The sequence below is a fragment of the Camelina sativa genome, chromosome 12 (genome assembly GCF_030686135.1).
Source record: "Camelina sativa cultivar CO46 ecotype springtype chromosome 12, ASM3068613v1".
In the NCBI taxonomy this organism is placed as follows: Eukaryota; Viridiplantae; Streptophyta; class Magnoliopsida; order Brassicales; family Brassicaceae; genus Camelina; species Camelina sativa.
Genome location: NC_141891.1, coordinates 39,307,054 through 39,331,700, shown reverse-complemented (window position 1 = coordinate 39,331,700; position 24,647 = coordinate 39,307,054). Strand labels below are relative to the sequence as shown.

General features: G+C 38.7%; 3 protein-coding genes and 1 pseudogene across 6 annotated transcripts; 3 read left to right on the top strand and 1 right to left on the bottom strand.

Annotated features, from left to right (window-relative positions):
* The first annotated feature begins 738 nt into the window (after positions 1 to 738).
* On the top strand, positions 739 to 5,428 carry LOC104732808 (polyadenylate-binding protein 2-like). Its single transcript, XM_087477411.1, has 22 exons — positions 739 to 814; positions 1,428 to 1,657; positions 1,755 to 1,825; positions 1,913 to 2,027; positions 2,122 to 2,210; positions 2,312 to 2,335; positions 2,433 to 2,493; positions 2,668 to 2,717; positions 2,798 to 2,915; positions 2,996 to 3,084; positions 3,186 to 3,209; positions 3,313 to 3,400; positions 3,577 to 3,644; positions 3,721 to 3,838; positions 3,947 to 4,035; positions 4,117 to 4,140; positions 4,231 to 4,315; positions 4,422 to 4,507; positions 4,587 to 4,704; positions 4,795 to 4,880; positions 4,979 to 5,002; positions 5,094 to 5,428. Exons 1-22 carry the CDS (start codon positions 739 to 741, stop codon positions 5,227 to 5,229), a joined length of 1,869 nt encoding a protein of 622 aa, XP_087333537.1. The 3' UTR covers positions 5,230 to 5,428.
* Positions 5,429 to 10,364: 4,936 nt separating this feature from the next.
* On the top strand, positions 10,365 to 13,896 carry LOC104732806 (protein farnesyltransferase subunit beta). 2 transcript variants are annotated; one of them, XM_010452389.2, is made up of 14 exons: positions 10,365 to 10,591; positions 10,722 to 10,808; positions 11,048 to 11,153; positions 11,281 to 11,316; positions 11,632 to 11,714; positions 11,820 to 11,873; positions 12,067 to 12,118; positions 12,379 to 12,443; positions 12,533 to 12,589; positions 12,671 to 12,743; positions 12,829 to 12,915; positions 13,041 to 13,203; positions 13,285 to 13,394; positions 13,488 to 13,896. In XM_010452389.2, exons 1-14 carry the CDS (start codon positions 10,476 to 10,478, stop codon positions 13,725 to 13,727), a joined length of 1,329 nt encoding a protein of 442 aa, XP_010450691.2. In that variant the 5' UTR covers positions 10,365 to 10,475; the 3' UTR covers positions 13,728 to 13,896. The 2 variants fall into 2 exon arrangements, 1 of the variants encoding a protein (XP_010450691.2); XR_015574242.1 differs by having other exon boundaries at positions 10,370 to 10,591; positions 12,533 to 12,585.
* On the bottom strand, positions 13,811 to 17,757 carry LOC104732807 (polyadenylate-binding protein 2). 2 transcript variants are annotated; one of them, XM_019234054.2, is made up of 20 exons: positions 17,599 to 17,757; positions 17,413 to 17,489; positions 17,249 to 17,316; positions 17,038 to 17,155; positions 16,828 to 16,916; positions 16,692 to 16,715; positions 16,487 to 16,574; positions 16,271 to 16,320; positions 16,070 to 16,187; positions 15,863 to 15,945; positions 15,749 to 15,772; positions 15,553 to 15,643; positions 15,327 to 15,394; positions 15,129 to 15,246; positions 14,953 to 15,041; positions 14,847 to 14,870; positions 14,649 to 14,736; positions 14,455 to 14,522; positions 14,260 to 14,377; positions 13,811 to 14,126 (listed from the first exon to the last, which is right to left on the bottom strand). In XM_019234054.2, the coding sequence occupies exons 1-20, from the start codon at positions 17,642 to 17,644 to the stop codon at positions 14,070 to 14,072; spliced, it is 1,506 nt and encodes a 501-aa protein (XP_019089599.2). In that variant the 5' UTR covers positions 17,645 to 17,757; the 3' UTR covers positions 13,811 to 14,069. The 2 variants fall into 2 exon arrangements, 1 of the variants encoding a protein (XP_019089599.2); XR_015574241.1 differs by lacking the exon at positions 14,847 to 14,870 and having other exon boundaries at positions 14,649 to 14,762; positions 14,937 to 15,041.
* A 5,007-nt stretch (positions 17,758 to 22,764) lies between these two features.
* On the top strand, positions 22,765 to 24,304 carry LOC104732805 (phenolic glucoside malonyltransferase 1 pseudogene; annotated as a pseudogene). Its single transcript, XR_015574240.1, has one exon. The product of XR_015574240.1 is annotated as a phenolic glucoside malonyltransferase 1 pseudogene (transcript).
* Positions 24,305 to 24,647: the final 343 nt, after the last annotated feature.

Sequence of the window (24,647 nt, the reverse complement as noted above, 5' to 3'; positions counted from 1 at the left end):
TTAAAAATGGGAAAGTTGTCAAACGAGCCCTATACTTTTATTTTATTCTAAACAAATCCATATCCTTTTTAAAAAGTATAAACTAAACCTGTCAATTTTTTTTTTTTTTTATTTGAAGCGTTTCTGACAAACAGATTAGCAATCACACATTTCACATGGCATATGCTCATATTTGAAGCGTTTTTTTTTACTATGGTTTTAATTCTGATTACGTCGTTTCTTTAGACTATGTTAAATGTAAAAAAAGAAAGAACTTTAAAAATTAAGTTTCATAATACAGTCGGTCAAAGTCAAATTGAATAAACAAGCTGTCGCTCTTATGAGCCTGACAAATCAGCAGATTCTCAACACCGTTTGTAGAAATTGTGTTGACGTTTTGGTCTACACATTACTGACTTTGTGGTTTGTTCACTTTGTTACGCATACTGTTTTAGTACAGGTTTTTTTTTACATAAATTAAAAAATATAGGGCTATATTGCAAATTTCTCTTTTTAGGTAGAGGTTGCTTTGGTGGTGGAGAGTGGAGACGTGGTGACGGTTCGGAAAATCCGGAACGTGATAATTGTTTCTGAACCGAACAGCTATGCGGTCAATTAATTTCGGTACCCTTAACAAAACCGAACCGGCGTTAAACCGGATCCAAATTGGCATTTTAGAAGAGCGTTTAAAGTGTGATAGGACTCAGACTTGACCGGAGTGGACTCAATCGGTGAATCTGACTCGGACGCGGCGGAGTGATGGAAGAGTTCCCGATCATAACGGTGAGTCAGCGCGAGCAGTTTCTGGTGGAGAACGATGTGTTCGGGATCTATGGTTACTTCGACGCCAGCGACATTTCTACTCAGAAATACATGTAAGTAAGCTCGCCGATTTTGATTTGATTTGATTTTCGAGTTTTTTTTTTTTTTTCACAATGATGAGTTTTTTAGCAGCTGTTTTGAAGTGTGGAATGTACATATTGATGGAAGTTGTTGTTGTTCCTAGGTTGAATCATACTGATCACTTGGATTTAGTCGGATAAGATGAATCAGATACACTAGTGGATTAGAAAATTCTCACTAGTTGATGATGATCAGTAAAATCGAATTCTCGGTTTAACAAGGCCAGATCTCTCGAATCACGTCGGAGATTCTCACGCCGATTACAACAAACCTCGCAAGGAACAGAGAGAAAGAAGGATGATTTGGGCTGGGCTTTTTATCAGGTCCAATAAAAAGCCCAGCCCAAATCAGTTACTTTTAGTTAGGGTTAATTGTATACATGGCTTGCTCTCAACGGGACTCTTCCGGGATTATACATCAACCGTTTTAAAGCTCTTTTCATCTTCTCCATGGCGACAGCTAATTTATCGGGTTTGTTTTTGGTTGGCTCTTATCTAATGTTTGCTGAAGAGATTGTTTCTTTTTGATGCTCTTCTTTCATTCAGGTAAGCGAAACCCTGAAGATGTTTTGGCGACCAAACCCGTTCTCAAGAAACATAAGGAAACATCCGAGGAGAAGGTAACGTTAAGATGGTCTCGGTTCCTCTTGTTCTTTGACAACTTTTTTCTTTACACTCTGTATTCCAATGCTAATGTAACTTGTTCTTTGACAACCAAAGGATTTGCTGATAGTCTCCAGCACAAGTCTGACCAGGCTAATCTAATCTCAGCGAAGGTATAATTTTTAAAAATTCATATATTTTCTTAATCCGGCTATTTTTGTCGTTGTTCCTTTTGCTCCTGGTGCTAACACACATGGCTGTTATATTCAGGAGGCTGCCATAAGAAAAAAGAGGACGCTCTGTGTTAGCAATCTCCCTCTCACAGTTACTATGTCAGATATGTAAGTAGCAAACCTTCAATTTCCACTTTCCTTCTCTCTCTGGGAGCAAGTTTTTTATTACTGATATTTTACCCTCCACTTTTACAGCCTCCATTTCTTCAAAGATGCTGGAGAAGTTGTTCGTGTTCGACTATCCCGCAAGTTGGTTAAGAAGTTGTGCTTTGGCCGTGTTGACTTTGCATCTGCCAACGAAGCAAAGAAGGTGAGAGTAGTTTATACTTTATGGTTATGATGAAAAAAGTATTCAAGTAGTAATTTGAAAAGTAATGTATTGCTTATGATAAATACCACTGTAGGCGCTGGAAAAGAAGAATGGTGAATATTTGCACGACTATCAGATATTTCTTAGAGAGGATTATAACGCTCCATACCCTTTCCGACCCAAGTAAAATTATTTTCCATGTCATTGAGATTTGTTGCTCTAACTTATTGCTTGAGTTTTGATGCCATTACAGAAGACTAACGCTATTTAATTTTGCTAATTAGATATTGCATGGAACACAAGGTCTGGTAAGGGATTTAACTATTTACCCCTCGAGTTTGTTATCAAGGATTTGGTATGATTTGGTATACATGGAGAGATCACTAGAGTTTTTGAATTTTCCAGGAACCTTCGACAAGAAAGCCTTCCGATAGAAGAAGATGGCACACCTCCCGATTTTGTTGAGGTACCTCTTCTTTTTATCTTCGAACTATCGAAGAAATACTCGGCGTTTAATAACACAACTGTTCCCACAAAGATTACTTATTTTTGGGATGAATCGGCTACTTTTTTTGTTGTTATGCAGTTTAATTCTTTTTCTTCTTATAGTCGTTCTAACACACTTGGCTGTTCAATTCAGGAAGTACTCTTTGTTGCCAATCTCTCTCCCCAGACTAAAATATTGCATATGTAAGTAGCACCTTAGATTTCCGCCTTTCCTTCTCAGAGGAAGTTTTCCAGGACTGATATTTTGTCCTCCACCTTTACAGCAAAGATTTCTTCAAAAATGTTGGAGAAGTTGTTCGTGTTAGACTTATTGTAAACCACGAGGGCAAGCATGTGGGTTATGGCTTTGTTGACTTCGCTTCTGCTAACGAAGCAAAGAAGGTGAGAGTAGTCTTATGATAAAAAAATATTTAAGTAGTTATTTGAAAGTACGATTGCTGTTTACACCTTTTATACTGTAGGCGCTGGAAACGAAGAATGGTGAATATTTGCACGATCATAAGATCTTTCTTGAAGTGGCTAAGACAGCTCCAGACCCTCCACGACCCAAGTAACTTTTTTCCATGTTATGGAGATTTGTTTGTATAGCTTATTGGTAAAGTTGTCATACCATTCAGAAGACTAACCCTCCCTCTTATTCTTGGTAATTAGGTACAACCTTGCAGAGAAGCTTTGGTAAGGGATTTTACTATTTGCCTCTTGAGTTTTGTTATCAAGAGCACAGTTGGTGAAGTATTGGGTATACCTGGAGGGATCACTAGGATTTTTGATATTTCAGTTACGAAGACTATCTTCGACGACAAAACCTTGTGATAGAAGAGGACGTGGCAGTGGAAGGACTTGACGAATCTCCCAATTTTGTTAAGGTACCACAAAGTTCTTATTATCTTCAAAATATGTCAGGCTTAGACATATAATAACAGAACTGTTTCCGCAAAGTCGAAAGTTGTCTAATTCTTGGGATGAATCTACTTTTTATTGTTATCCAATCTAAGTCCTTTCTCGTTAGGGTCGTGCTAACTCACTTGGCTGTTAATTTCAGGCAGTTGCTGTAAGAGAAAAGACGCTCTTTGTTTCTGGTCTCTCTCGCGAATCTGATATATCACATATGTGAGTAGCACCTTTAATTTCCTCTTTTGTCCTTCAACCTCTTTTCATGACTGATATTTTCTCCTCCGTTTTAAAGCATCAATTTCTTCATAGATGTTGGAGAAGTTGTTCATGTTCGACTTATTGTAGACGACACGGGCGAGCATGTGGGTGATGGCTTTGTTGAGTTTGCTTCTTCTGACGAAGCAGAGAAGGTGAGAATAGTTTATAGTAATGATTAAAAGTATTTAAGTAGTCATATGACAAATATTCAATTAAGTTATTTGAAAGTGCGGTTGCTGATTAAATCTCTTATGCTGTAGGCACTGGAAACGAGGAACGGTGAATATTTGCACGATCATAAGATTTTTATTGTTGTGGCTAAGAAAGCTCCATATCCTCCACGACCCAAGTAAATTGATTTTCCATGTTATGAAGATTTGTTTATGTAAACATTGGTTGTGATTAACGTTATTATTTTTGTTAATTGTAGGTATTGCATAGATCACAAGGTTTGGTAAGGGATTCAACTATTTGTATCTTGAGTTTTTTTTTGTGAATTTGTTTGGTATACATGGAGAGATCACAAGGGTTTCTGATATTCTAGGTATGAAGACTACCTCCGGCGAGAAAGCCTTCTGATAGAAGATGAGGCAGTGGAAGGATTTGATGAAGTTCTCGATTTTATTGAGGTACATGTTCTTATTATATTCAAAATATGTCAAGCTTGCGTTTAATAACAGAACTATTGCCACAAAGTCGAAAGATGACTTAGTTTGATATGTAATTTATATTCAGGAAGTTGCGGCAAGAAGGAAGACGCTCTTTGTTTCCAATATCCCTTGCAAAGATAAAATACCAAAGAACACTAAATTACCAAAGATGTGAGTAGCACCTTTAATGTCCTCTTTCGTTGTCGGAGCAAGTTTTTCATGACTGATATTTAATCCTCCATTATCACAGCATCGATTTCTTTAAAGATGTTGGAGAAGTTGTTTGTTCTCGACTTATTGTAGACCACAATGGTGAGCATGTGGGCTGTGGCTTTGTTGAGTTTGCTTCTGCTAACGAAGCAGAGATGGTGAGAGTAGTTTATAGCAATGATGAAAAGTATCAAAAATATACAAGTTATTTGAAAGTACTATTGCTGACTAAATCTTGTATACTCTAGGCGCTGGAAAAGAATGGTTTCAGTTTGGAGGGTAATAAGATTTTTCTTGACGTGGCTGAGATTGCTCCATACCCTCTCCGACCCAAGTAAATTAAATTTTCCTTATGGAGATTTGTTTTTCTAACTTATTGCTACAGTTTTGATGTCACTACAGAAGATTAACGCTATTATTTTTGGTAATTAGGTACAACCTTGCAGAGAAGCTTTTGTAATGGATTTAACTATTTGCCTTCTGAGTTTTGTGTGACGTTTTTGGTATACATGGAGAGATAGATAACAAGGGTTTTTTGATATTCCAGGTCGAAGGTAGAAAGCCTTCTGATAAAAGAAGAAGGTGGAGAAGAAGATGAAGGTGGAGAAGAAGATGATTTGGAGACCAAATCGAATCTGGGCGGATTCTGCGGTAAGAAGATTATCTTCGGTTTCAACGACTGATAGAAGAATATGAGCTCTTTCTCTTTGGGGTTTCTAGCTTGTGTGATACAGTGCAACTTTTTTTTTACCGCTTCGGTTTTAATTTTGAATGGTTTTGTGTTAAATAATAATGTGCCTTCATTATATTACCTAATTAAGAGCTGTATACGTTTGGAACTGATTTGGTTGGCGAAACTATTAATCTCCCGTGGGACAGAAATTTACGTTTTCTTATATTTTAGTCGCAACATGTTTTGGGTTGGATCAGTCTTTCACTTCTTTCACCAAAGGAAAAAGGAGTATTGGTAAATCAAGACCGAGTCATTAGGTAACTAAAGACCGAGACATTAATTTGACGACAACTGATAGAAGAAGCTCTTTGATGTTTCTAACTTGTGATACAGTGCAATTCATTTTTTTTTTTGGTAAACGACCCGATTTTATTAAAAGAACAAAAAACAATTACACACGAATATGTCTCTGGCACGAATGACCAGCAGCATCCGCACGTAACATACCATCAACAAACTGTGGAACCAAGATGGTTAGCTTCCCTATACATGTGACAAAAGCTGACTATCCAGTTCCTCGTGAGGAAGCCATGACACAGCCGTACCAGGAAGGAAGGACAGAGGATGGGAGTCTCCTATCCCTGTCGTAAGATAACCAACCACCAGTTTTGAATCCACCTCCACCTCCACGCGCGTAACCTTTGCCTCCCAAGCAAAGCTCAACCCGCAGTACAACGCCCAATGCGTACTGCAAAACCACCACACCATTCACCCACACTATTCCATGGTAATTAGGTACAACCTTGCAGAGAAGCTTTGGTAATGGATTTAACTATTTGTGTTATAACAGATGTGAGCAAGATAATAGAAACGTAAAGAACAAGACACAAATTTAACGTGGTTCACCAACACTTTCTGTTGGCTATATCCATGGGCAAAGAGACATATTTTATTACTGGAGAAAGTACAGAGATTTCAGAATGTATGGAGGCTAGGTTAACAAGAGTATATATAGGAAGATAAAACCCTAGTAAACCCTAATCTGATTGGGCCTAAATTTATGGGCCCAATCCAATTCAAGTCATATCCAACAAATCTCCACCTTGACTTGAATCCTCCAAAACAGACAGATGTACCGGATGCACTGATCACAGTGCCAGATGTACCAGACTTCTCCACCAGACAGATGTAACAGACAAATATATCAGAGTTCTCCTTTGCTTCATCAGATGTCTGATGCTTCATCAAAGCTAGAATGCTGTATCAGATGTCCAATGCTTCGTCAAGCCAGAATGCTATACCAGATGTCAGATGCTTCCAGAATACTATATCAGATGTCAGATGCTTCACCGAGCCAGAATGCTATGTCAGATGTCAAATGCTTCGCCGAGCCGGATTGCCCCACTGGGACCAGATGCTCCATCAGGAGCCTGATGCATGTTCAGAGGTCTGATGTCCCTCCAGGGACCTGATGCCCCATCAGGGGCCTGATGCCTCATCAGAGGCCTGATCGTCCACCTGGGCGATTAACAGCTTGAGATATTCAACAAGTCTAAACAATGTTTAAACTTGCTCTAAGGAACCGGTTTAGTGAACATATCAGCAGGGTTGTCAGATGTCCCTATTTTTCTTCACTTGAATCCACTTTTCATGTCTCAGGAAATGATATCTCACATCAATATGCTTGGTCCTTTCATGATGGACCTGATCCTTGGCTAAACAGATCGCACTCAAACTGTCACAGTACACTGTAGCCTGATAATGATGCAAACCCAGATCGCTGATCAATCCTTTCAGCCATATACCTTCCTTAGCAGCTTCTGTCAAAGCCATGTACTCTGCCTCAGTAGTTGATAACGTCACAGTTGGCTGCAGAGTTGCTTTCCAGCTGATCACAGAATTACCCAAGGTAAACACATAACCAGTCATCGATCTTCTGCTATCTACATCTCCTGCATAATCAAAATCAGAATAGCCTGCGACCAGGCTCGGAGCCTCACCTCCATAAAAAGAAGTATTAGCCTGCATAATCAGAATCAGAATAGCCTGCAACCAGGCTCGGAGCCTCACCTCCATATATGAGGCCAACATCAGATGTATCCTTCAAGTACCTGAAAATCCTCTTCACAGCCAGCCAATGCTCTTTTCCTGGTTTTCCCATGAACATGCTCACAACACTGACTGCATGTGCAAGATCTGCCTTGTAAAGACCATTTTGCATACATCAACCTTCTCATAGCACTATCATAAGGAACCCGAGACATATACTCCTTTTCCTCTTCAGACTGATGAGCAAACATGGTAAAAGGAAGATTAACAACACTCAGAGTGTCAACAAGCTTTGATGATGACATACCAAACCTATTCAACACTTTCTGGATGTAACTTTTCTGTGACAAGAAAAGGTTATTCTGATTTCTGTCTCTAAGGATTTCCATTCCTAGAATCTTATTTGTTGCGCCTAGATCCTTCATCTCAAACTCAACACTTAGCAGATTTTTCAATTTCTGTATATCACTCATCTGTTTGGCAGCTATCAGCATGTCGTCTGCATACAGTACCAGATAAATGCAAGATTCATCTCCCACCTTGCTGATGTAGACACAACAGTCATATACCTTCAACAAGGAACATGTTGTTGTTTCAGAGAACCAGATGCTCCTACTAGAGCCAGATGTTCCTTCAACAAAGAACATACTACTGTGAATTTCAGAAGCCAAATGCTCAAACGAGCAAAACACTCAAACAAGTCAGAAGCTTAAGCGAGCCAGAAAGCTCCAACGAGCCAGATGCTCAAAACGAGTCAGATGCTCAAAACGAGCTTGATGTTCCAAACGAGCCAGATGTTCCACTAGAAGCTCCAACGAGCCAGATGCTCAAAACGAGCATGATGTTCCAAACAAGCCAGATGTTTCACTAGAAGCTAGAATTCCTCGCTGGAATCAAATACTTCTTTAGAATCCATAATGCCTTACATAGGGCAACTACTCCACCATGAGCCTATATTGCCTTGGGTCGGTCTCTACAAAAGCCTAGTAAAAACCTTGTACATTCTTTTACACATTGTAGAGGTCTTCAGAGATTTCAAGTCACAGAAGACGAACATACTCCACCTTGACGACGAAATCTCATTGACTTCAACTTCAACTCCTTGTTGGCTTTTGGGGGAAACCTTTTGTCACCATATTAGCTGCATTCTTAGACGTGTGCACCTTCTGTAGTAAAATCAGGAAATGATAACTATCTGATCTTGTGATATCTTACCTACCTGTGCTTCGTCCTACCATGATACACTTGATTCTTAGCCAGAAATAAAACACTCTAACTATCACAGTGTTGGGTTGGATCAGTCTTTCACTTCTTTCACCAAAGGAAAAAGGAGTATTGGTAAATCAAGACCGAGTCATTAGGTAACTAAAGACCGAGACATTAATTTGACGACAACTGATAGAAGAAGCTCTTTGGTGTTTCTAACTTGTGATACAGTGCAATTCATTTTTATTTTTTGGTAAACGACCCGGGTATTACCCCAGATTTTATTAAAAGAACAAAAAACAATTACACACGAATATGTCTCTAGCACGAATGACCAGCAGCATCCGCACGTAACATACCATCAACAAACTGTGGAACCAAGATGGTTAGCTTCCCTATACATGTGACAAAAGCTGACTATCCAGTCCCTCGTGAGGAAGCCATGACACAGCCGTACCAGGAAGGAAGGACAGAGGATGGGAGTCTCCTATCCCTGTCGTAAGATAACCAACCACCAGTTTCGAATCCACCTCCACCTCCATGCGCGTAACCTTTGCCTCCCAAGCAAAGCTCAACCCGCAGTAGACTCCCCAAAGCTCTGCCAACTGCGCCGAACAACGCCCAATGCATACTGCAAAACCACCACACCATTCACCCACACTATTCCATGGTAATTAGGTACAACCTTGCAGAGAAGCTTTGGTAATGGATTTAACTATTTGTGTTATAATAGATGTGAGCAAGATAATAGAAACGTAAAGAACAAGACACAGATTTAACGTGGTTCACCAACACTTTCTGTTGGCTATATCCACGGGCAAAGAGACAGATTTTATTACTGGAGAAAGTACAGAGATTTCAGAATGCATGGAGGCTAGGTTAACAAGAGTATATATAGGAAGATAAAACCCTAGTAAACCCTAATCTGATTGGGCCTAAATTTATGGGCCCAATCCAATTCAAGTCATATCCAACAATTTGCCTTCTGAGTTTTGTGTGACGTTTTTGGTATACATGGAGAGATAGATAACAAGGGTTTTTTGATATTCCAGGTCGAAGGTAGAAAGCCTTCTGATAAAAGAAGAAGAAGAAGGAAAAGAAGAAGATGAAGGTGGAGAAGAAGATGATTTGGAGACCAAATCGAATCTGAAGAAACATGAGGTACCTATGATGGGCGGATTCTGCGGTAAGAAGATTATCTTCGGTTTCAACGACTGATAGAAGAATATGAAGCTCTTTGGTGTTTCTAACTTGTGTGATACAATGCAACTTTTTTTTTTACTACTTCGTTTTTTTCTGAATATATGCTTAATTTTGAATGGTTTAGTGTTAAATCATAATCTGCCTTCATTATTACCTAATAATAAAGAGCTGTTTGAACAAATTTGGTTGACGAAACCATTATCTCCCGAGGGACAGAAATTTGATTTGCGAAACCATTAGTCGCAATTTTATTTGGGTTGACTCAGTCTTTCACTTCTTTCACCAAAGTAAAAAAGAAGTATTGGCAACTCAAGACCGAGACATTAGTTTTTGACGACGACGACCGATAGAAGAAGCTCTTTGGTGTTTCTAATTAATATAACCTGTTTGATACAGTGCAACTTATTTTTGTTACTTTGGTCTTTCGTTTGTGTGAATATAAGTTATAGTACGCTTAACTATGAATGGTTTGGTGTTAAAATCATCATCTGCCTTTATTTATTACCGAAGTAAAGAGAGCCAGCCGTATATGAATGATTTGAACTGATTTGGCTGACGAAACCATAGTCTCCCGAAGGACACAAAAATTACCTTTCTCGTCTCAAATTTAATTTAGTCATATTAATTTCGATACCCTTAAACCAAACCGAACCGGCATAAAACCGGGACCTAATTGGCATTTAAGAAGGCCCAGCCCAGTTATATGGAGACGCTCGAGCGTTTTAAAGCGTGATAGGGATCAGACTTGACCCGGAGTGGACTCAATCGACGAATCTGGCTCGGACGCGGCGGAGGGCGATGGAAGAGCTTCCGATCTTAACCGTGAGTCAACGCGAGCAGTTTCTGGTGGAGAACGATGTGTTCGGATACTATGGTTACTTCGAGGCCAGCGACGTTTCTACTCAGAAATCCATGTAAGTAAGCTCGCCGATTTGATTTTGATTTTCGAGTTCTTTATTCATGATCTGATGAGTTTATAGTAGCGTTTTGAAGTGTGGAATGAATCATACTGATGGAAGAAGTTGTTGTTGTTGTTGTTCATAGGATGGAGATTCAGCGAGATAAGCAGTTGGATTATCTGATGAAAGGCTTAAGGCAGCTAGGTCGGGAGTTTTCGTCCTTAGATGCTAAGTAAGTGAATAATGACGGCTTGTTGTTGTGTTCAATGGCTAGAATTTGTAGGTTCAAAAGTTTATGTTCTTTGAATTCTTTTCATTTAAGCCAGTCACTGTGTCCTCTTCGAGATGATTTGGGTGTTTCTTATGGCGTTTTTGCACATATTTTTGGGGTTTGAGAGATGTATGAGTTTGTATGGGTTTTATAATGCCAAGAGATTAAGTTTGAGTTTGGATTCTTTGTTTTTGGAACAGTCGACCTTGGCTTTGTTACTGGATTCTTCATTCAATAGCTTTGCTTGGAGAGTCTGTGGATGATGAATTAGAAAACAATGCCATCGAGTTTCTTGGACGCTGCCAGGTTAGGCTATATTTCTATTCTTCTTGTTTTTCTTCTCCTTCAGTTCAAGCTTTTGTCCCCATTCCTATTATTGTTATCTGTAAACGTTCAATTCGTACTTAGTTTTCTTTCACACGTCTCTTTTCAGGGCTCTGATGGTGGATACGGTGGTGGTCCTGGCCAAGTAAGTATATGCCTGTTTCTTTAAACTGTGTGGATCACTTTCATTTCATTAAGATAAAGACTAGAATTTGAGACCAGGTCGTTTTATTCTGCCCCATCTCTTTGGGTGTACTTTGTTGATGCATCATCTCATTGTTTGATTGTGATGCCTTAAGTTGAATCAGCACAAGTAGTTTAAGTTTAAGTTTGGTTCTGCAAAGACATGGGCTACATGGCACATAAAGTTAGGATATATAATTTAGCCTGCGTTTTTTCAATTTCCGTTTTTTTGCTCTCTCTCTGTCTTCCACTAGTAACGGAGATCTTTTCTTCCCAGCTTCCACATCTTGCAACCACTTACGCTGCAGTGAATGCACTGGTTACTATAGGAGGTGACAAAGCCCTTTCTTCGATTAATAGGTGGTGCATTCCTTCTTCTTCTTTTTTTTATGGTCAGTTTCTTTTCAATAGGAGACAACTGATGCTTCCTATAGAAGAGACTTACATGTGACTCGTACTTTTCAGAGAAAAAATGTCCTGTTTCTTAAGACGAATGAAGGATAGAAGTGGAGGTTTCAGGTTTGATTCTTTTTCTGCTTGAACTTTTTAAAAGCTTCATTTTTACTGACAGCACACTTTATGCATTCTTATCGTTGGTATTGTCTCTGTCATATTGATTCTTCAATTTGTGCTTGTCTACTTTTCTATTTATGCAATTTTTCTCACTGATTGTAGTCTTGGTGCTAAATTCTGACTCTCTCACTGATTGTAGGATGCATGATATGGGAGAAATGGATGTTCGAGCGTGCTACACTGCTATTTCGGTGAGTTTACCAATTCTTAACTTCTTGCGGACACCAAACTTTATAGGCTGAATAAGATTAACATACTCAGGACCCATAATGCTATGTTTATTCCAGTTTTATGGCTTAAACGTAACATTAGGATACTTTTAACTATCTATTATTTGCACACTTGCGCCCAGCAGATACTTTGCTGAGAGATGACTCGTATTGATACTTACGAGTCTTGCATCCTATGGCTGGTTTTCTCCCTGATATGTTTGACTTTTCTTGTGATGCAGGTTGCGAGCATCTTAAATATTATGGATGATGAACTCACCCGGGGCCTTGGAGATTACATCTTGAGGTAGCTTTTTTGTATCACTTTTTATCTTGCAAGTTCATGATTTATTTATTTCCCTTGTAAAGCTATTTTAAATCACTTTCTTTGAGCAGTTGCCAAACTTATGAAGGCGGGATTGGAGGTGAACCTGGCTCTGAAGCTCATGGTGGGTACGGTCTTCTACTTGCTTCAATGAAGTAAAGTTTATATCCTGAAATATTGATTTGTTACTAAGGGAATTTATTATTTAGGAACACTTACTGTGGGTTGGCTACTATGATTCTGATCAATGAGGTTGACCGTTTGAATTTGGATTCACTAATGGTAACTACAATGCTGTTCAGCGATTATTAATGGAGTACCTTGGTAGAGATACTTTTCTTGCAAACTAATTTCTCTATGATTCTAGAACTGGGCTGTACATCGACAAGGAGTAGAAATGGGATTCCAAGGTAGGACCAACAAATTGGTCGATGGTTGCTACACTTTTTGGCAGGTCAACTTTCTAATTCTCTTTTGTGACATTGTATATTCATTCTTTTTCGATGATTATATATCCTATTTCAGAATTGTCCTCCACTCATTCTCGTTGTTCTTTTTTGAATGGTATGTGTTAAACAGGCAGCACCTTGTGTTCTACTACAGAGATTCTATTCAGCGCATGATCTGGTACATCATGGATCATCACATATATCACAAGGGACAGATGAAGATCACGAGGACCATCATGATCCTGAAGACAGTGATGATGATGATGATTCTGATGAGGAGGACAGTGATGAAGGTATGCACTCGACTTTCTCATTCCCTCAGTCCATCTGTTAATCCAAAGCACAACTGAATTTTGGTTAGCTTATATCTTCAGGTTCAGTGAATGGACACGGAGTCCATCATACATCCATATACATTAACAGGAGAGTGCAACCAGTTTTTGATAGCCTCGGCTTGCAGAGATATGTACTCTTATGTTCTAAGGTCAGTTCTTAGTTTCTTGAACACCAGACCTACACTTCCCGACAAGTTTTTATATTTATAACACACGCACACACAACATACTTGTATGCCCAGATGCCTGACGGTGGATTTAGAGACAAGCCAAGAAAACCCCCTGACTTCTACCACACATGTTACTGCCTGAGCGGACTGTCTGTGGCTCAGCACGCTTGGTCAAAAGACGAGGACACTCCTCCTTTGACTCGTGACGTTTTGGGTAGCTACTCGAATCTCCTGGAACCTGTTCACCTCCTCCACAACGTTGTCATGGATCGGTACAATGAAGCTATCGAGTACTTCTTTAAAGCAGCATGAACCGTCCTCGCCAGTGTATGGGAAACTCTTGGCATCAGAGAGTTTTCATAGTGTTGTACTTGTATGTAAGTTATCAACAGAAGTTTCACTAATCTGCTATCATATAGCTAAAGTTAAAAAAATTACTAAACGAACATTTTTAATGGAACACAAAACGCCTTGGCTCTTATTTCTTTGATCACTGTTTCGTCTCCCTTGAGGGTTTCGGTTTAAGCCATAAAAATTACGTTGCATCAAAAACCCTTTTCTAGTTGAGAAAGCCTCGCCGCTCAATCTCTCCTCAACATCACCGGTGAACTAGAGACAAAACGATTCCGACCATATCTAATTCATTTCTTTGGGTTAGATATGGTCAGCCACCTCAAGACCAAACTCTTTATCATGTATTATTCGCAGCGCCTACAGTGTATAAAACATTTAATCAGCAATCCTACTTCCAAATAACTTCTTGTATATTTTTCATATGCTACTTTTTATCTTCAAATGACTACTTAAATACTTTTCATCGTTACTATAAACAAACTACTCTAACCTTCTCTGCTTCGTTAGCAGAAACGAACTCAACAAAGCCACAACCCACATCCTCACCCCTGTGGTCTACAATAAGTCGAAGAAGAACAACTCGTCCAACATTTTTGAAGAAACGAAGGCTGAAAAAGTGCAGAATAAGAGATAAATCATGAAAAACTTGCTTCAAGAACGAACGAGGAATAAAGGTGCTACTTACAGCATTGGTATACTAGTTTCGCAAGAGATATTGGCAATAAAGATCGTCTTTCTTGTTGCAGCAACTTCCTGAATTCAATTGCATAAAAATAAATCACCTTTCAACTTTGTGGCAACAGTTCTGTTATTAAACTCCTAAGCATTTCTTCTGACCTCGACATAGTCACATATTTTGAAGATAATAAGAACATGTACCTCAATATAATCGAGAAGTTCATCCTGTCCTTCCACTGCCTCATCTTCCTCTATCAGAAGGCTTTCTCTTCGAAGGTAGTCTTCATACCTTCAATATCAAAAAACCCTTGTGATCTTTCCATGTCCATGGATACCAAAAACTTCACCCAATGTGCTCTTGATAACAACACTCAAGATGCAAATAGTTAAATTCCTTACCAAACCTTGTGATCTATGCAATACCTACAATTAACCAAAATAATAGCTTTAGTCTTCTGTAAGAGCATCAAAACTCCAGCCATAAGTTACAACTAAATCAACTTACTTGGGCCGTAGAGGGTATGGGGCTTTTTTAGCCACATCAAGAAAAATCTTACGATCTTGCAAATATTCACCATTCTTCTTTTCCAGTGCCTACAGTATAAAAATATTAAATCAGCAATCGTATAATTTTCATCATAAGTATACACTCCTTTTCATCACTACAATAACTACTCTCACCGTCTCTGCTTCATTAGCAGAAGCGAACTCAACAAAGCCATCGCCCACATGCTTGCCCGTGTAGTCTACAGTAAGACGAACATGAACAACTTCTCCAACATCTTTGAAGAAATTGATGCTGTAAAAACGGAGAATAAATTATTAGTCATGATAAACTTTCTCCAAGAACGAAAGAAAAAAATTAAAGATGCTACTTACATATGTGATATATTAGCTTTGCGAGAGATATGGGAAACAAAGAGTGTCTTGTTTCTCACAGCAACTGCCTGAAATTAAAAGTCAAGTGTGTTAGCAAGACTCTAAGGAGAAAGGTTACTTAAACTGCATAACAACAAAAAGTAGAGTCATCTTAAGACTATGTGGCAACAGTTCTGTTATCAAATGTCTGAGCCTGACATAATTTGAAGATAGTAAGAACAGGTACCTCAACAAAATTGGGAGTTTCATCAAGTCCTTCCACTGCTGTCCCATCTTCTTTTATCAGAAGGTTCTGTCGTCGAAGGTAGTCTTCGTAACTGAAAAATCATAAAAAACCCTAGTGATCGCTCCATGTATACCAAAAACTACAACCAATGTGCTCTTGATAACAACACTCAAAATGCAAATAGTTAATCCCTTACCATAGCTTCTCTGCAAGGTTGTACCTAATTACCAAAAAATAATAGCGTTAGTCTTCTGTAATGGTATAAAAAACTCTAGCAATAATAACTCCATAACATGTAAAATCAGTTTACTTGGGTCGTGGTGGAGCTGTCTTAGCCACTTCAAGAAAAATCTTATGATCATGCAAATATTCACCATTCTTCTTTTCCAGCGCCTACAGTACAAAAGATTCAATCAGCAAATGTACTTTCAAACAACTACTTGTATATATTTTACATACTTCTCAAATGACCACTTAAAACACTTTTCATCATTACTAGAAAACTAACTACTCTCACCTTCTTTGCTTCGTTAGCATAAGCAAAGTCAACAAAGCCATAACCTACATGCTTACCCTCGTGGTTTACAATAAGTCGAACACGAACAACTTCTCCAACATCTTTGAAGAAATCTTTGCTGTAAAAGTGGAGGATAAAATATCAGTCCTGGAAAACTTGCTCCGACAAGGAAAGTGGAAATTTAATTAAGGTGCCACTTACATATGAAATAGTTTAGTTTGGGGAGAGATATTAGCAACAAAGAGTACTTCCTGAATTGAACAGCCAATTGTGTTAGAACGACTCTAAGAAGGAAAAAATTTGCATTAACAAAAAAATAAGTCATCTTTCGACTTTGTGGCAACATTTGTGTTATTAAACGCTGAGCGTTTTCTTCTGAGTGTGACATATTTTAAAGATCATAGTAAGAACATGTACCTCAACAAAATCGGGAGTTTCATCAAGTCCTTTCACTGCCTCACTATCTTCTACCGGAAGGCTCTCTGGTCGAAGGTAGTCTTTGTAGCTGAAAAAATAAATAAATAAAAACTAGTGATCTCTTCTTCATGCATACCAAAAACTTCACCCAAGGTGATCTTAGAGAGATAACAAACTCAAGAGGCAAATAGTTAAAATGACTTACCAAACCGTGTGATCTATGCAAAACCTACAATTAACAAAAAAAAATAAAAGTGTTAAGTCTTGTGTAATGGCATCAAAACAACTCTAGCAAATAAGATAGAGAAAACAAATCTCCAAAACATGGAAAGTCAATTTACTTAGGTCGTCCAATGTTTGGATTTTTTTTATGCACTTTAAGATGAATCCGATAATCATGCAAATATTCACCATTCTTCTTTTCCACCGCCTACACAGTAAGAAGAGATTTAATCAGCATTCGTATGTTTTTCAAATGACTCACTTAAATAATTTTTCTTTTTGTTTTTGTTATTCATCATAAGTCATAACTATAATAAACTAGTCTTTACCTTCTTTGCTTCGTTAGTAGAAGAAAACTCAACAAGGCCACAACACATATGAGAATGCTTGGCGGTTACAAAAAGTCTAACACGGACAACTTTTACAACATCTTTGAAGAAATCGATGCTGTCAAAGGTGGAGAAAAATTAAAACTATCAGTCTTGCTCGAAAGTGGAAGGAGATTATCGAAGGAGCTACAGAAACAGAGCTGCTACTTACATATCTGATATATTAGTTTGGGGACAGATATGGCCCATAAAGAGCGTCTTTTTTGTCACGGCAGCTTCCTGAATCGAACAGAACAGCCAAGTGTGTTAGCACAGGATGCTTAATTAGACATACGAGAGAAGGAACAACAAAAAAAAAATTATAACTTAGGTTACCTTCTCTTCGGATGTTTCCTTATGTTTCTTCAGAAACGGTTTTGTCTCCAAATTATCATCATCAGGGTTTCGCTTACCTGAATGAGAGAAAGAAGAGCAGCGAAAACCAAAATCAACAACCTCTTCTTCTTCAGCCAAGTATAATAAAACATTAGATAAAAGAGCTCAGAGCCACAGAAAACAAACCCAATAAGTTAACTTTCACGGCCGATTTCTTGCTAGAACTGGCCATGGAGACCGCCGATTTCTTTTCCGGCAAGAGTTTTGGGAGCTGGAGCAGTGAGATATAAACTAATTCCTACTCAATTAAACAAACCCTATAAAAAAAAAAGACAATATATATCCAGCTACAAAGAAAGAAAGTATACTTTTTATGAAAACAGTAATCTGGTTTGGGCTGGGCTTTTACTGGTTGATGGGTTTATTCTGTTTTTCTTTTTTTTTACGTATCTGCAACATCGTTTTCCGTTTGAAGCTGTCCGGGTTTCCGGGTATCTGTGTGGGTCGGGTTTTCTCGGACTTGACAAAAAAAGCCGCGAAATACAGTTTACCATAATCTCACGTTCTTGCTAAATCATAACATTTTCTTTGGATTACTTTTTAAACTGCTAAAATTTCCTGTAAATGTTTTCTCTAGAGTTGATTTATTCTTGTGTTTTTCTTTGCATTTTTGGTTGCAGGTTCTGTGATTGGTTTTGTCTACTCAGGGTTTATGATATGTGATCTTGTATATGTAAAAACAAAGATGCAGCCAATATTGAAAAGAACTTCTTTTCTTATTAAGAATCACTTAAACAATCTTACAAGATATGTTTAATCAGATTTACACATAGTCAACACGACTTGCCACTGACCAATTCTTAATCTAACCAAAATCCCTAAAAACCCTAAAAGCTTTCTCGCTTAGTTCTCTAAAATTCTTCTTGAACGGCCAAACAACATGTTTGGCCTAATAACACAATATATAGGAACCCTCCTATGACCTACTTTCCTAAACAAGGATAAGTCCAAATCTTCTAGTGAATATGATAATATCTTGTCCTCTAATTAACAAGCCTTCAAAAATATTGCCACGTCATCCAATATCCGTGACTCCTCCAAGACGCGTAAACATCTTCCAGAGTCCTACAACACAGCCTTGTAGCACCAGAACGTCTTCATGCTTTCATTCTCCCCCTTTTTATCTGAATGTGACAACTCAAGCTCTAGATGTGCATATTACTAGAATCTTTCAAAACCATAAGCCTCAACCACATTCAGCCACAACATCACTATCATCACCAATATCACCATCTCATCATACTCCCCCAGCGTGAGTGCACATTCATATAAAAACAAGGATGAAGACATATATGCAGGGAGACACAACAAGCTTCCTATCATGCCTTGTACCAAAAATAATCCTCAAGAGCTTTTATAATGTTCTTAGGTTCAACCTGTGAAACAAAAAAAATGTTGTGGCACTCCTTGAGAATTCAGCTGAACATAACGAACGGTTTGCTCAACAAATGCAACTGCAGCAGACTGATTCTTATGACCTTGCAACTGTTTAGATATAGCTAAGACTCCTGATGATTCATCATTCCAATCATTACTATTGGATCTTGTTGATTCAGTTGTGACTTTTTCTTGTACAGGTGGTTCTGCAACATGCTTCTGTAGAACCTCAGGTTCAACTCCAACATCTTCTTCAGTGATTATCTTCGAGAGATTGCAGCATAGGTTGATTTCCTCAGACTCTTTGCAACCTTGATCATACTTTGTCTCATCATTCTCGAAATTTTTATTGTACAAATCCTTTTTAGCCACCCAGACTCTAGAAAAATGAAAGGGATCAATAAAACACTTTCTTGCCATCCAAAGCTCCTTGATCTTGTTCTTAAACTTGTAACAGAAAGATCTCACATGACCACTTTTACCACAATGAAAGCATTCATGAACCCTTCGTCCTCGCTTGGATTTAGTCCAACCTTTTTGCTCACGAGAAGATATATGTTGATGTCGTGTGTTCTGGGTTGGTGCTACAGAGACCTTCTGTTGTACCACTTTTTCCAGAATACTTGACTCAGCTTCATGATTTACATTGCTCTTAATGAAACTTACTGATTTATCACGAGACAACAGCTCAACAGTCTCCTCTTTATGATAACCCAGACCTTGATGTTGAGATCCTACAATTCCCATAGATAGTATCTCATCAAGCTTCTTGCCACCATTATTCAACATCCTAATCTTCTTGTGATTCTCATTCAGCTCCCTTTCAAGGCTTGTTGATCTTTCCTTCTCCAAACCATAGAGTTCTTGAAGATTTCTCAACTTTCTCTCAAGCGACTCCTTTTCAGCAGGAAGTAGCTCCTTACAAGTTGTAACTTCAGACTTACATTCTTCTTCTAGCATATTGACCTTGGCTTCCAATTTTAGTTTTTCCTTGACAAGTAACAGCTTTTCATTACACAACTGAACCCAATTGTCATACAAAATACAATAGCTCTCTTTTGAAATTGATTCTTCATCATCATCATCTGAGCTTTCATCAGCTATATCATCACTTTTAGCACTGTATGCAAAAAGATTCAACATTCGTCCATCTTCTTCATCCCCATCACTCTCTGATTCTGAATCACTAAAGCTAACATATGCCTTATTCTTTCCTTTCACCATGTTTGGGCATTCAAATTTTAAATGTCCAATCCCTTTACATTCAAAGCACTTCATCTCCTTGCGCTTAACCATTGGACACTCAAGTTTGTAATGACCAACACCACCACATTCAAGACATTGAATCTCTTTTCTCCGATTAGCTTTTTCTTTCTCAGATACATTTGGCGTAGAACAAGACCTCCCTGTAGCACTTCGATTCCAACATGCTAATTCTCGTCCCTGTCCTTTTTCAACACGCTTGAGAGCTTTTCCAAAGTTTCTTGCCATCAAGGACATGTTATCTTTTATCTCTTTCAGCTGGTCGTTTGTGTCATCTACCTTGAATGCAATCCCTTTGTCATGAATTCTCTGTTCTTCAGCAACCTCCATCTCTTCTGACTTCAACATACCAACCAGATCTTCAAATCTCAAAGTATCAGTGTTTCCAGAGACTCTCATGACAGCTTTGTGTGCTGCATACTTAGATGGCAGACACCTAATTAATTTTTTAATCAACTTGGTATTCTTGTATGTTTTACCAAGATTCTTAGCTTCATTGGCAATAGAACTCATTTTAGCACTGAACTGAGAGATTGTCTCTTCTGGATCCATCCTTAGGACTTCAAATTGAGAAGAAAGCTGATCCAATCTTGTTCTTTTGACACTTGAGTTTCCTTCATGAGTCTTCTGCAGAATATCCCAAGCTTCTTTAGCTGACTCACAACCTTGAACAAGCTTAAAGTCATCATCATCAATAGCACCAAAGATAACATTAAGAGCCCTAGCATTGTATTTAGACAAGTTTTTTTCTTCCACTGTCCAGCGTGCCTTAGGATTAGTTATATTGTCACCAGCTTCGGTTTTCTCATATGGAGGCTCCCAGCCTTCTTCAACAGCCGTCCAAGCATCCTCACCAAGATTACGGATCAACTGAACCATGCAGACCTTCCAACGACCATAGCTTTGTTCATCCAAGATCACAGCCCTTTGAAGCATCATCAACTCATTACCCGACTGCATCATTATCCCAAGATCTCAACCTGTAGCGAGTATAGAGCTCTCGTCGGTTGACTGCTCTGATACCAATTGTAAAAACAAAGATGCAGCCAATATTGAAAAGAACTTCTTTTCTTATTAAGAATCACTTAAACAATCTTACAAGATATGTTTAATCAGATTTACACACAGTCAACACGACTTGCCACTGACCAATTCTTAATCTAACCAAAATCCCTAAAAACCCTAAAAGCTTTCTCGCTTAGTTCTCTAAAATTCTTCTTGAACGGCCAAACAACATGTTTGGCCTAATAACACAATATATAGGAACCCTCCTATGACCTACTTTCCTAAACAAGGATAAGTCCAAATCTTCTAGTGAATATGATAATATCTTGTCCTCTAATTAACAAGCCTTCAAAAATATTGCCACGTCATCCAATATCCGTGACTCCTCCAAGACGTGTAAACATCTTCCAGAGTCCTACAACACAGCCTTGTAGCACCAGAACGTCTTCATGCTTTCAGTATACCTACTATCTACTAGCATCCGGAGATCACCGATATAACCTGCGGCATTCCTTGGAATTTGGTCTTGATCGAGTATGTTCCTTCTGCCTCTCTTTGATTGAAAAACTCTCTGCTTTTTAAATCAATCAAATGGTTAACCAGAGTCTGATACTTGATGCTATAGAACTAGCGAGAAGGTGAGGCTGGATTTGTCTAGTAAATCTCATTGGTCTTTTCTGAATACTGATAGACTTCATCCTTGTAAATTTGATCCTCTTATGTGTTACCTAACCTTACCTTTTCGCTTTCATAAGAAGTTTACCAAAGATATTATGATATTTCATAGAATAAAACATCTCAATGATACTTGAAGTCTCAAAGTATATAACCAAATATGTGACTGGTTTCATCATTTGAGCTGATTGTATCTGATTCATGTACATACTTCAGTATTTGTCTCTGTTTAGTGACATATCATTGATGTTACCAATCTAGCGATCCACTAAAGTTTAGTGCGCTAGGCTTATAATCCCTTGGATTGGAACTCAACTCTATTCCCGTTACATTGTTGCCAGATGCTAGCATATCTTCTTGCATCGGCTTCAGCTTCAGCTTCGATCCGTGTAGATGATTGACAATCAAACTGTGGAGCAGACAAGTTCATCTAAAGCTTGAAGCTTGATGCATGCTATAGAACTAACGAGAAGGTGAGGCTGGATTTTTAGTGAATCTCATTGATCTTTTCTGAATATCGATAAGACTTCATATATATGCAAAATACCTTTTCTTTTCTTTTCATTTCTCTCTCTTCATCTCTCCTTCAATTTTTATTGCTGCGACTAGAATTTAAGAGTTTGGAATCGCCGAGAAAACCAGCGATAAAACCCAAGACATGATCTGAACTAGGACTGTTGCTACTTTTTTTATAATTAAGTCACCATTGTTGAAATCAGATAAAGAAAGTTCGAGACATAAAAATTACAGAACCCTTCATCTTCTTTTCTGACCTAACTAATTGGGAATTTACATCATTTATAATTATACCGTTTACAGTAGTTCAGAATTACAAAAGAAAAGATATTTTAAAATCAGTCGCAATCGCTACAGTAGCAACCCAAAAACGAACAGGGCCCAAAATTGAATTGCACCTACCCAAAATTGAATTCCTCTTTATTCTCCTATCCACCTTTTTATTTTTCTTCTATCGTTCAATTACACACATATAAATATATATCATCATCGGATAAGTATCTCACAACACACAATGGTGAGGTGAGCAAAGAGCAAAGAAATGGTTTCATCACTTAACATCATCGAGGTGGCACGAGTCACCCCTTCCAACTCCGACTCGTCCGAGTCACTCACTCTCCCTCTCACCTTCTTCGACCTTTTCTGGTTCAAGATCCATCCAGTCGAACGAGTCATCTTCTATCGACTCACCGAAGCAACTCGACATTTCTTCGACGCAATCATCGTCCCCAACCTCAAAACCTCTCTCTCCTCATCCGTCTCTCACTATCTCCCCCTCACCGGCAAACTCGTATGGGAACAACTTGACCCCAAACCAAGCATCGTCTACTCTCCAAAGGACGCCGTTTCATTCACCATCGCCGAGTCAAACGCCGATTTCTCACGTTTAACCGGCAACGAAACATACCCCACCACCGAGCTACACCCGTTCGTCCCCGGGTTACGTTTCTCCGACGACTTAGCCTCCGTCGTGTCGTTTCAAGTCACGTTATTTCCAAACCAAGGGTTTTGCATCGGCGTAAAGGCACACCATGCCGTTTTAGATGGAAAAACAACAACCATGTTTCTCAAATCTTGGGCGCACGCATGTAAAAATCAAGATTCTTCTCTACCGGAGGATCTAATCCCAAATTATGATCGTACGGTTATAAAAAGCCCGACGGATATGGATACAGAGGTCTTGAACATTTGGCACTCAAGAACCAAAATGCTCACTGGCGGTAAAGAACCAGAAAATACCAAGAGTTTAAAGCTCACGTGGTCACCAGAGATTGGTCCCGACGTCGTCCGATACACGCTCAATCTCACTAAAGAAGATATTCAAAAGCTTAGAGAACAACTTAAGAGAGAATCCTCTGTTTCACCATCACCAAAGGAGCTTCGCTTATCGACGTTTGTAACTGTTTACTCATATGTTTTGACGTGTATGATCAAAGCTCGGGGCGGTGATCCGAATAGACCGGTGGGGTACCTATTCGCGGTGAATTTTCGAGGTATCATGGATCCACCGGTGCCGTCGAATTATTTCGGGAATTGTGTCGCTTTTTCTTTTAAAATGCCGTTAAAGGCAGAGACTTTTATGAGTGAAGAAGGGTTTTTAGCAGCTGCGAGAATGGTTAGTGATTCGGTTGAGGCATTGGATGAGAGTATAGCATGGAAGTTCCCAGAGCTTGGAAGGTCATTTATGACTCTTCCACAAGGAGCACAGGTTCTGACTGTTGCGGGATCCACCCGGTTTGGAGTATACGGGTTGGATTTCGGGTGGGGCAAACCAGAGAAAGTGGTGGTTGTGTCGATTGATCAAGGCGAAGCGATTTCCTTGGCGGAGAGTAGAGATGGAAATGGCGGTGTGGAGGTTGGCTTCTCGCTCAAGAAACATGAAATGGCTGTTCTCATTGATTTGCTTCATAACGGCCTCAGATATTAAATCCTTTTTCTTCATTTACAAGAATAAAGTAATCTAATCACATGTTTTAATTTAATCGTTGTTTCTGTTCCCGTACGTGTTTTTATAGTCCAGAAGGCGGGCTTCGGAACCACCTTTATATTGGTCATAAAGCTAGCTAGTAGTTCCAAAATGTTCGTTGGCTATTAGTTTATTACTACTACTGGAAACAAAATAATGAAGGTCACTATTTTGATTTTTGTATATGTATTATCTTCAAGAAAATCCATTCACGAAGCCATTCTAATTTAATTTGTTTGGTCATTTTAATTTAATTTGTTTTAATGGAGCTGACTTATACTTTTATTGTTACCTATTATAGCTGATGGGTATAAATTGTGGCTTTTTAGGCTTCTCATGACTCTTTAACCACACATGAATCAATTACGATGCC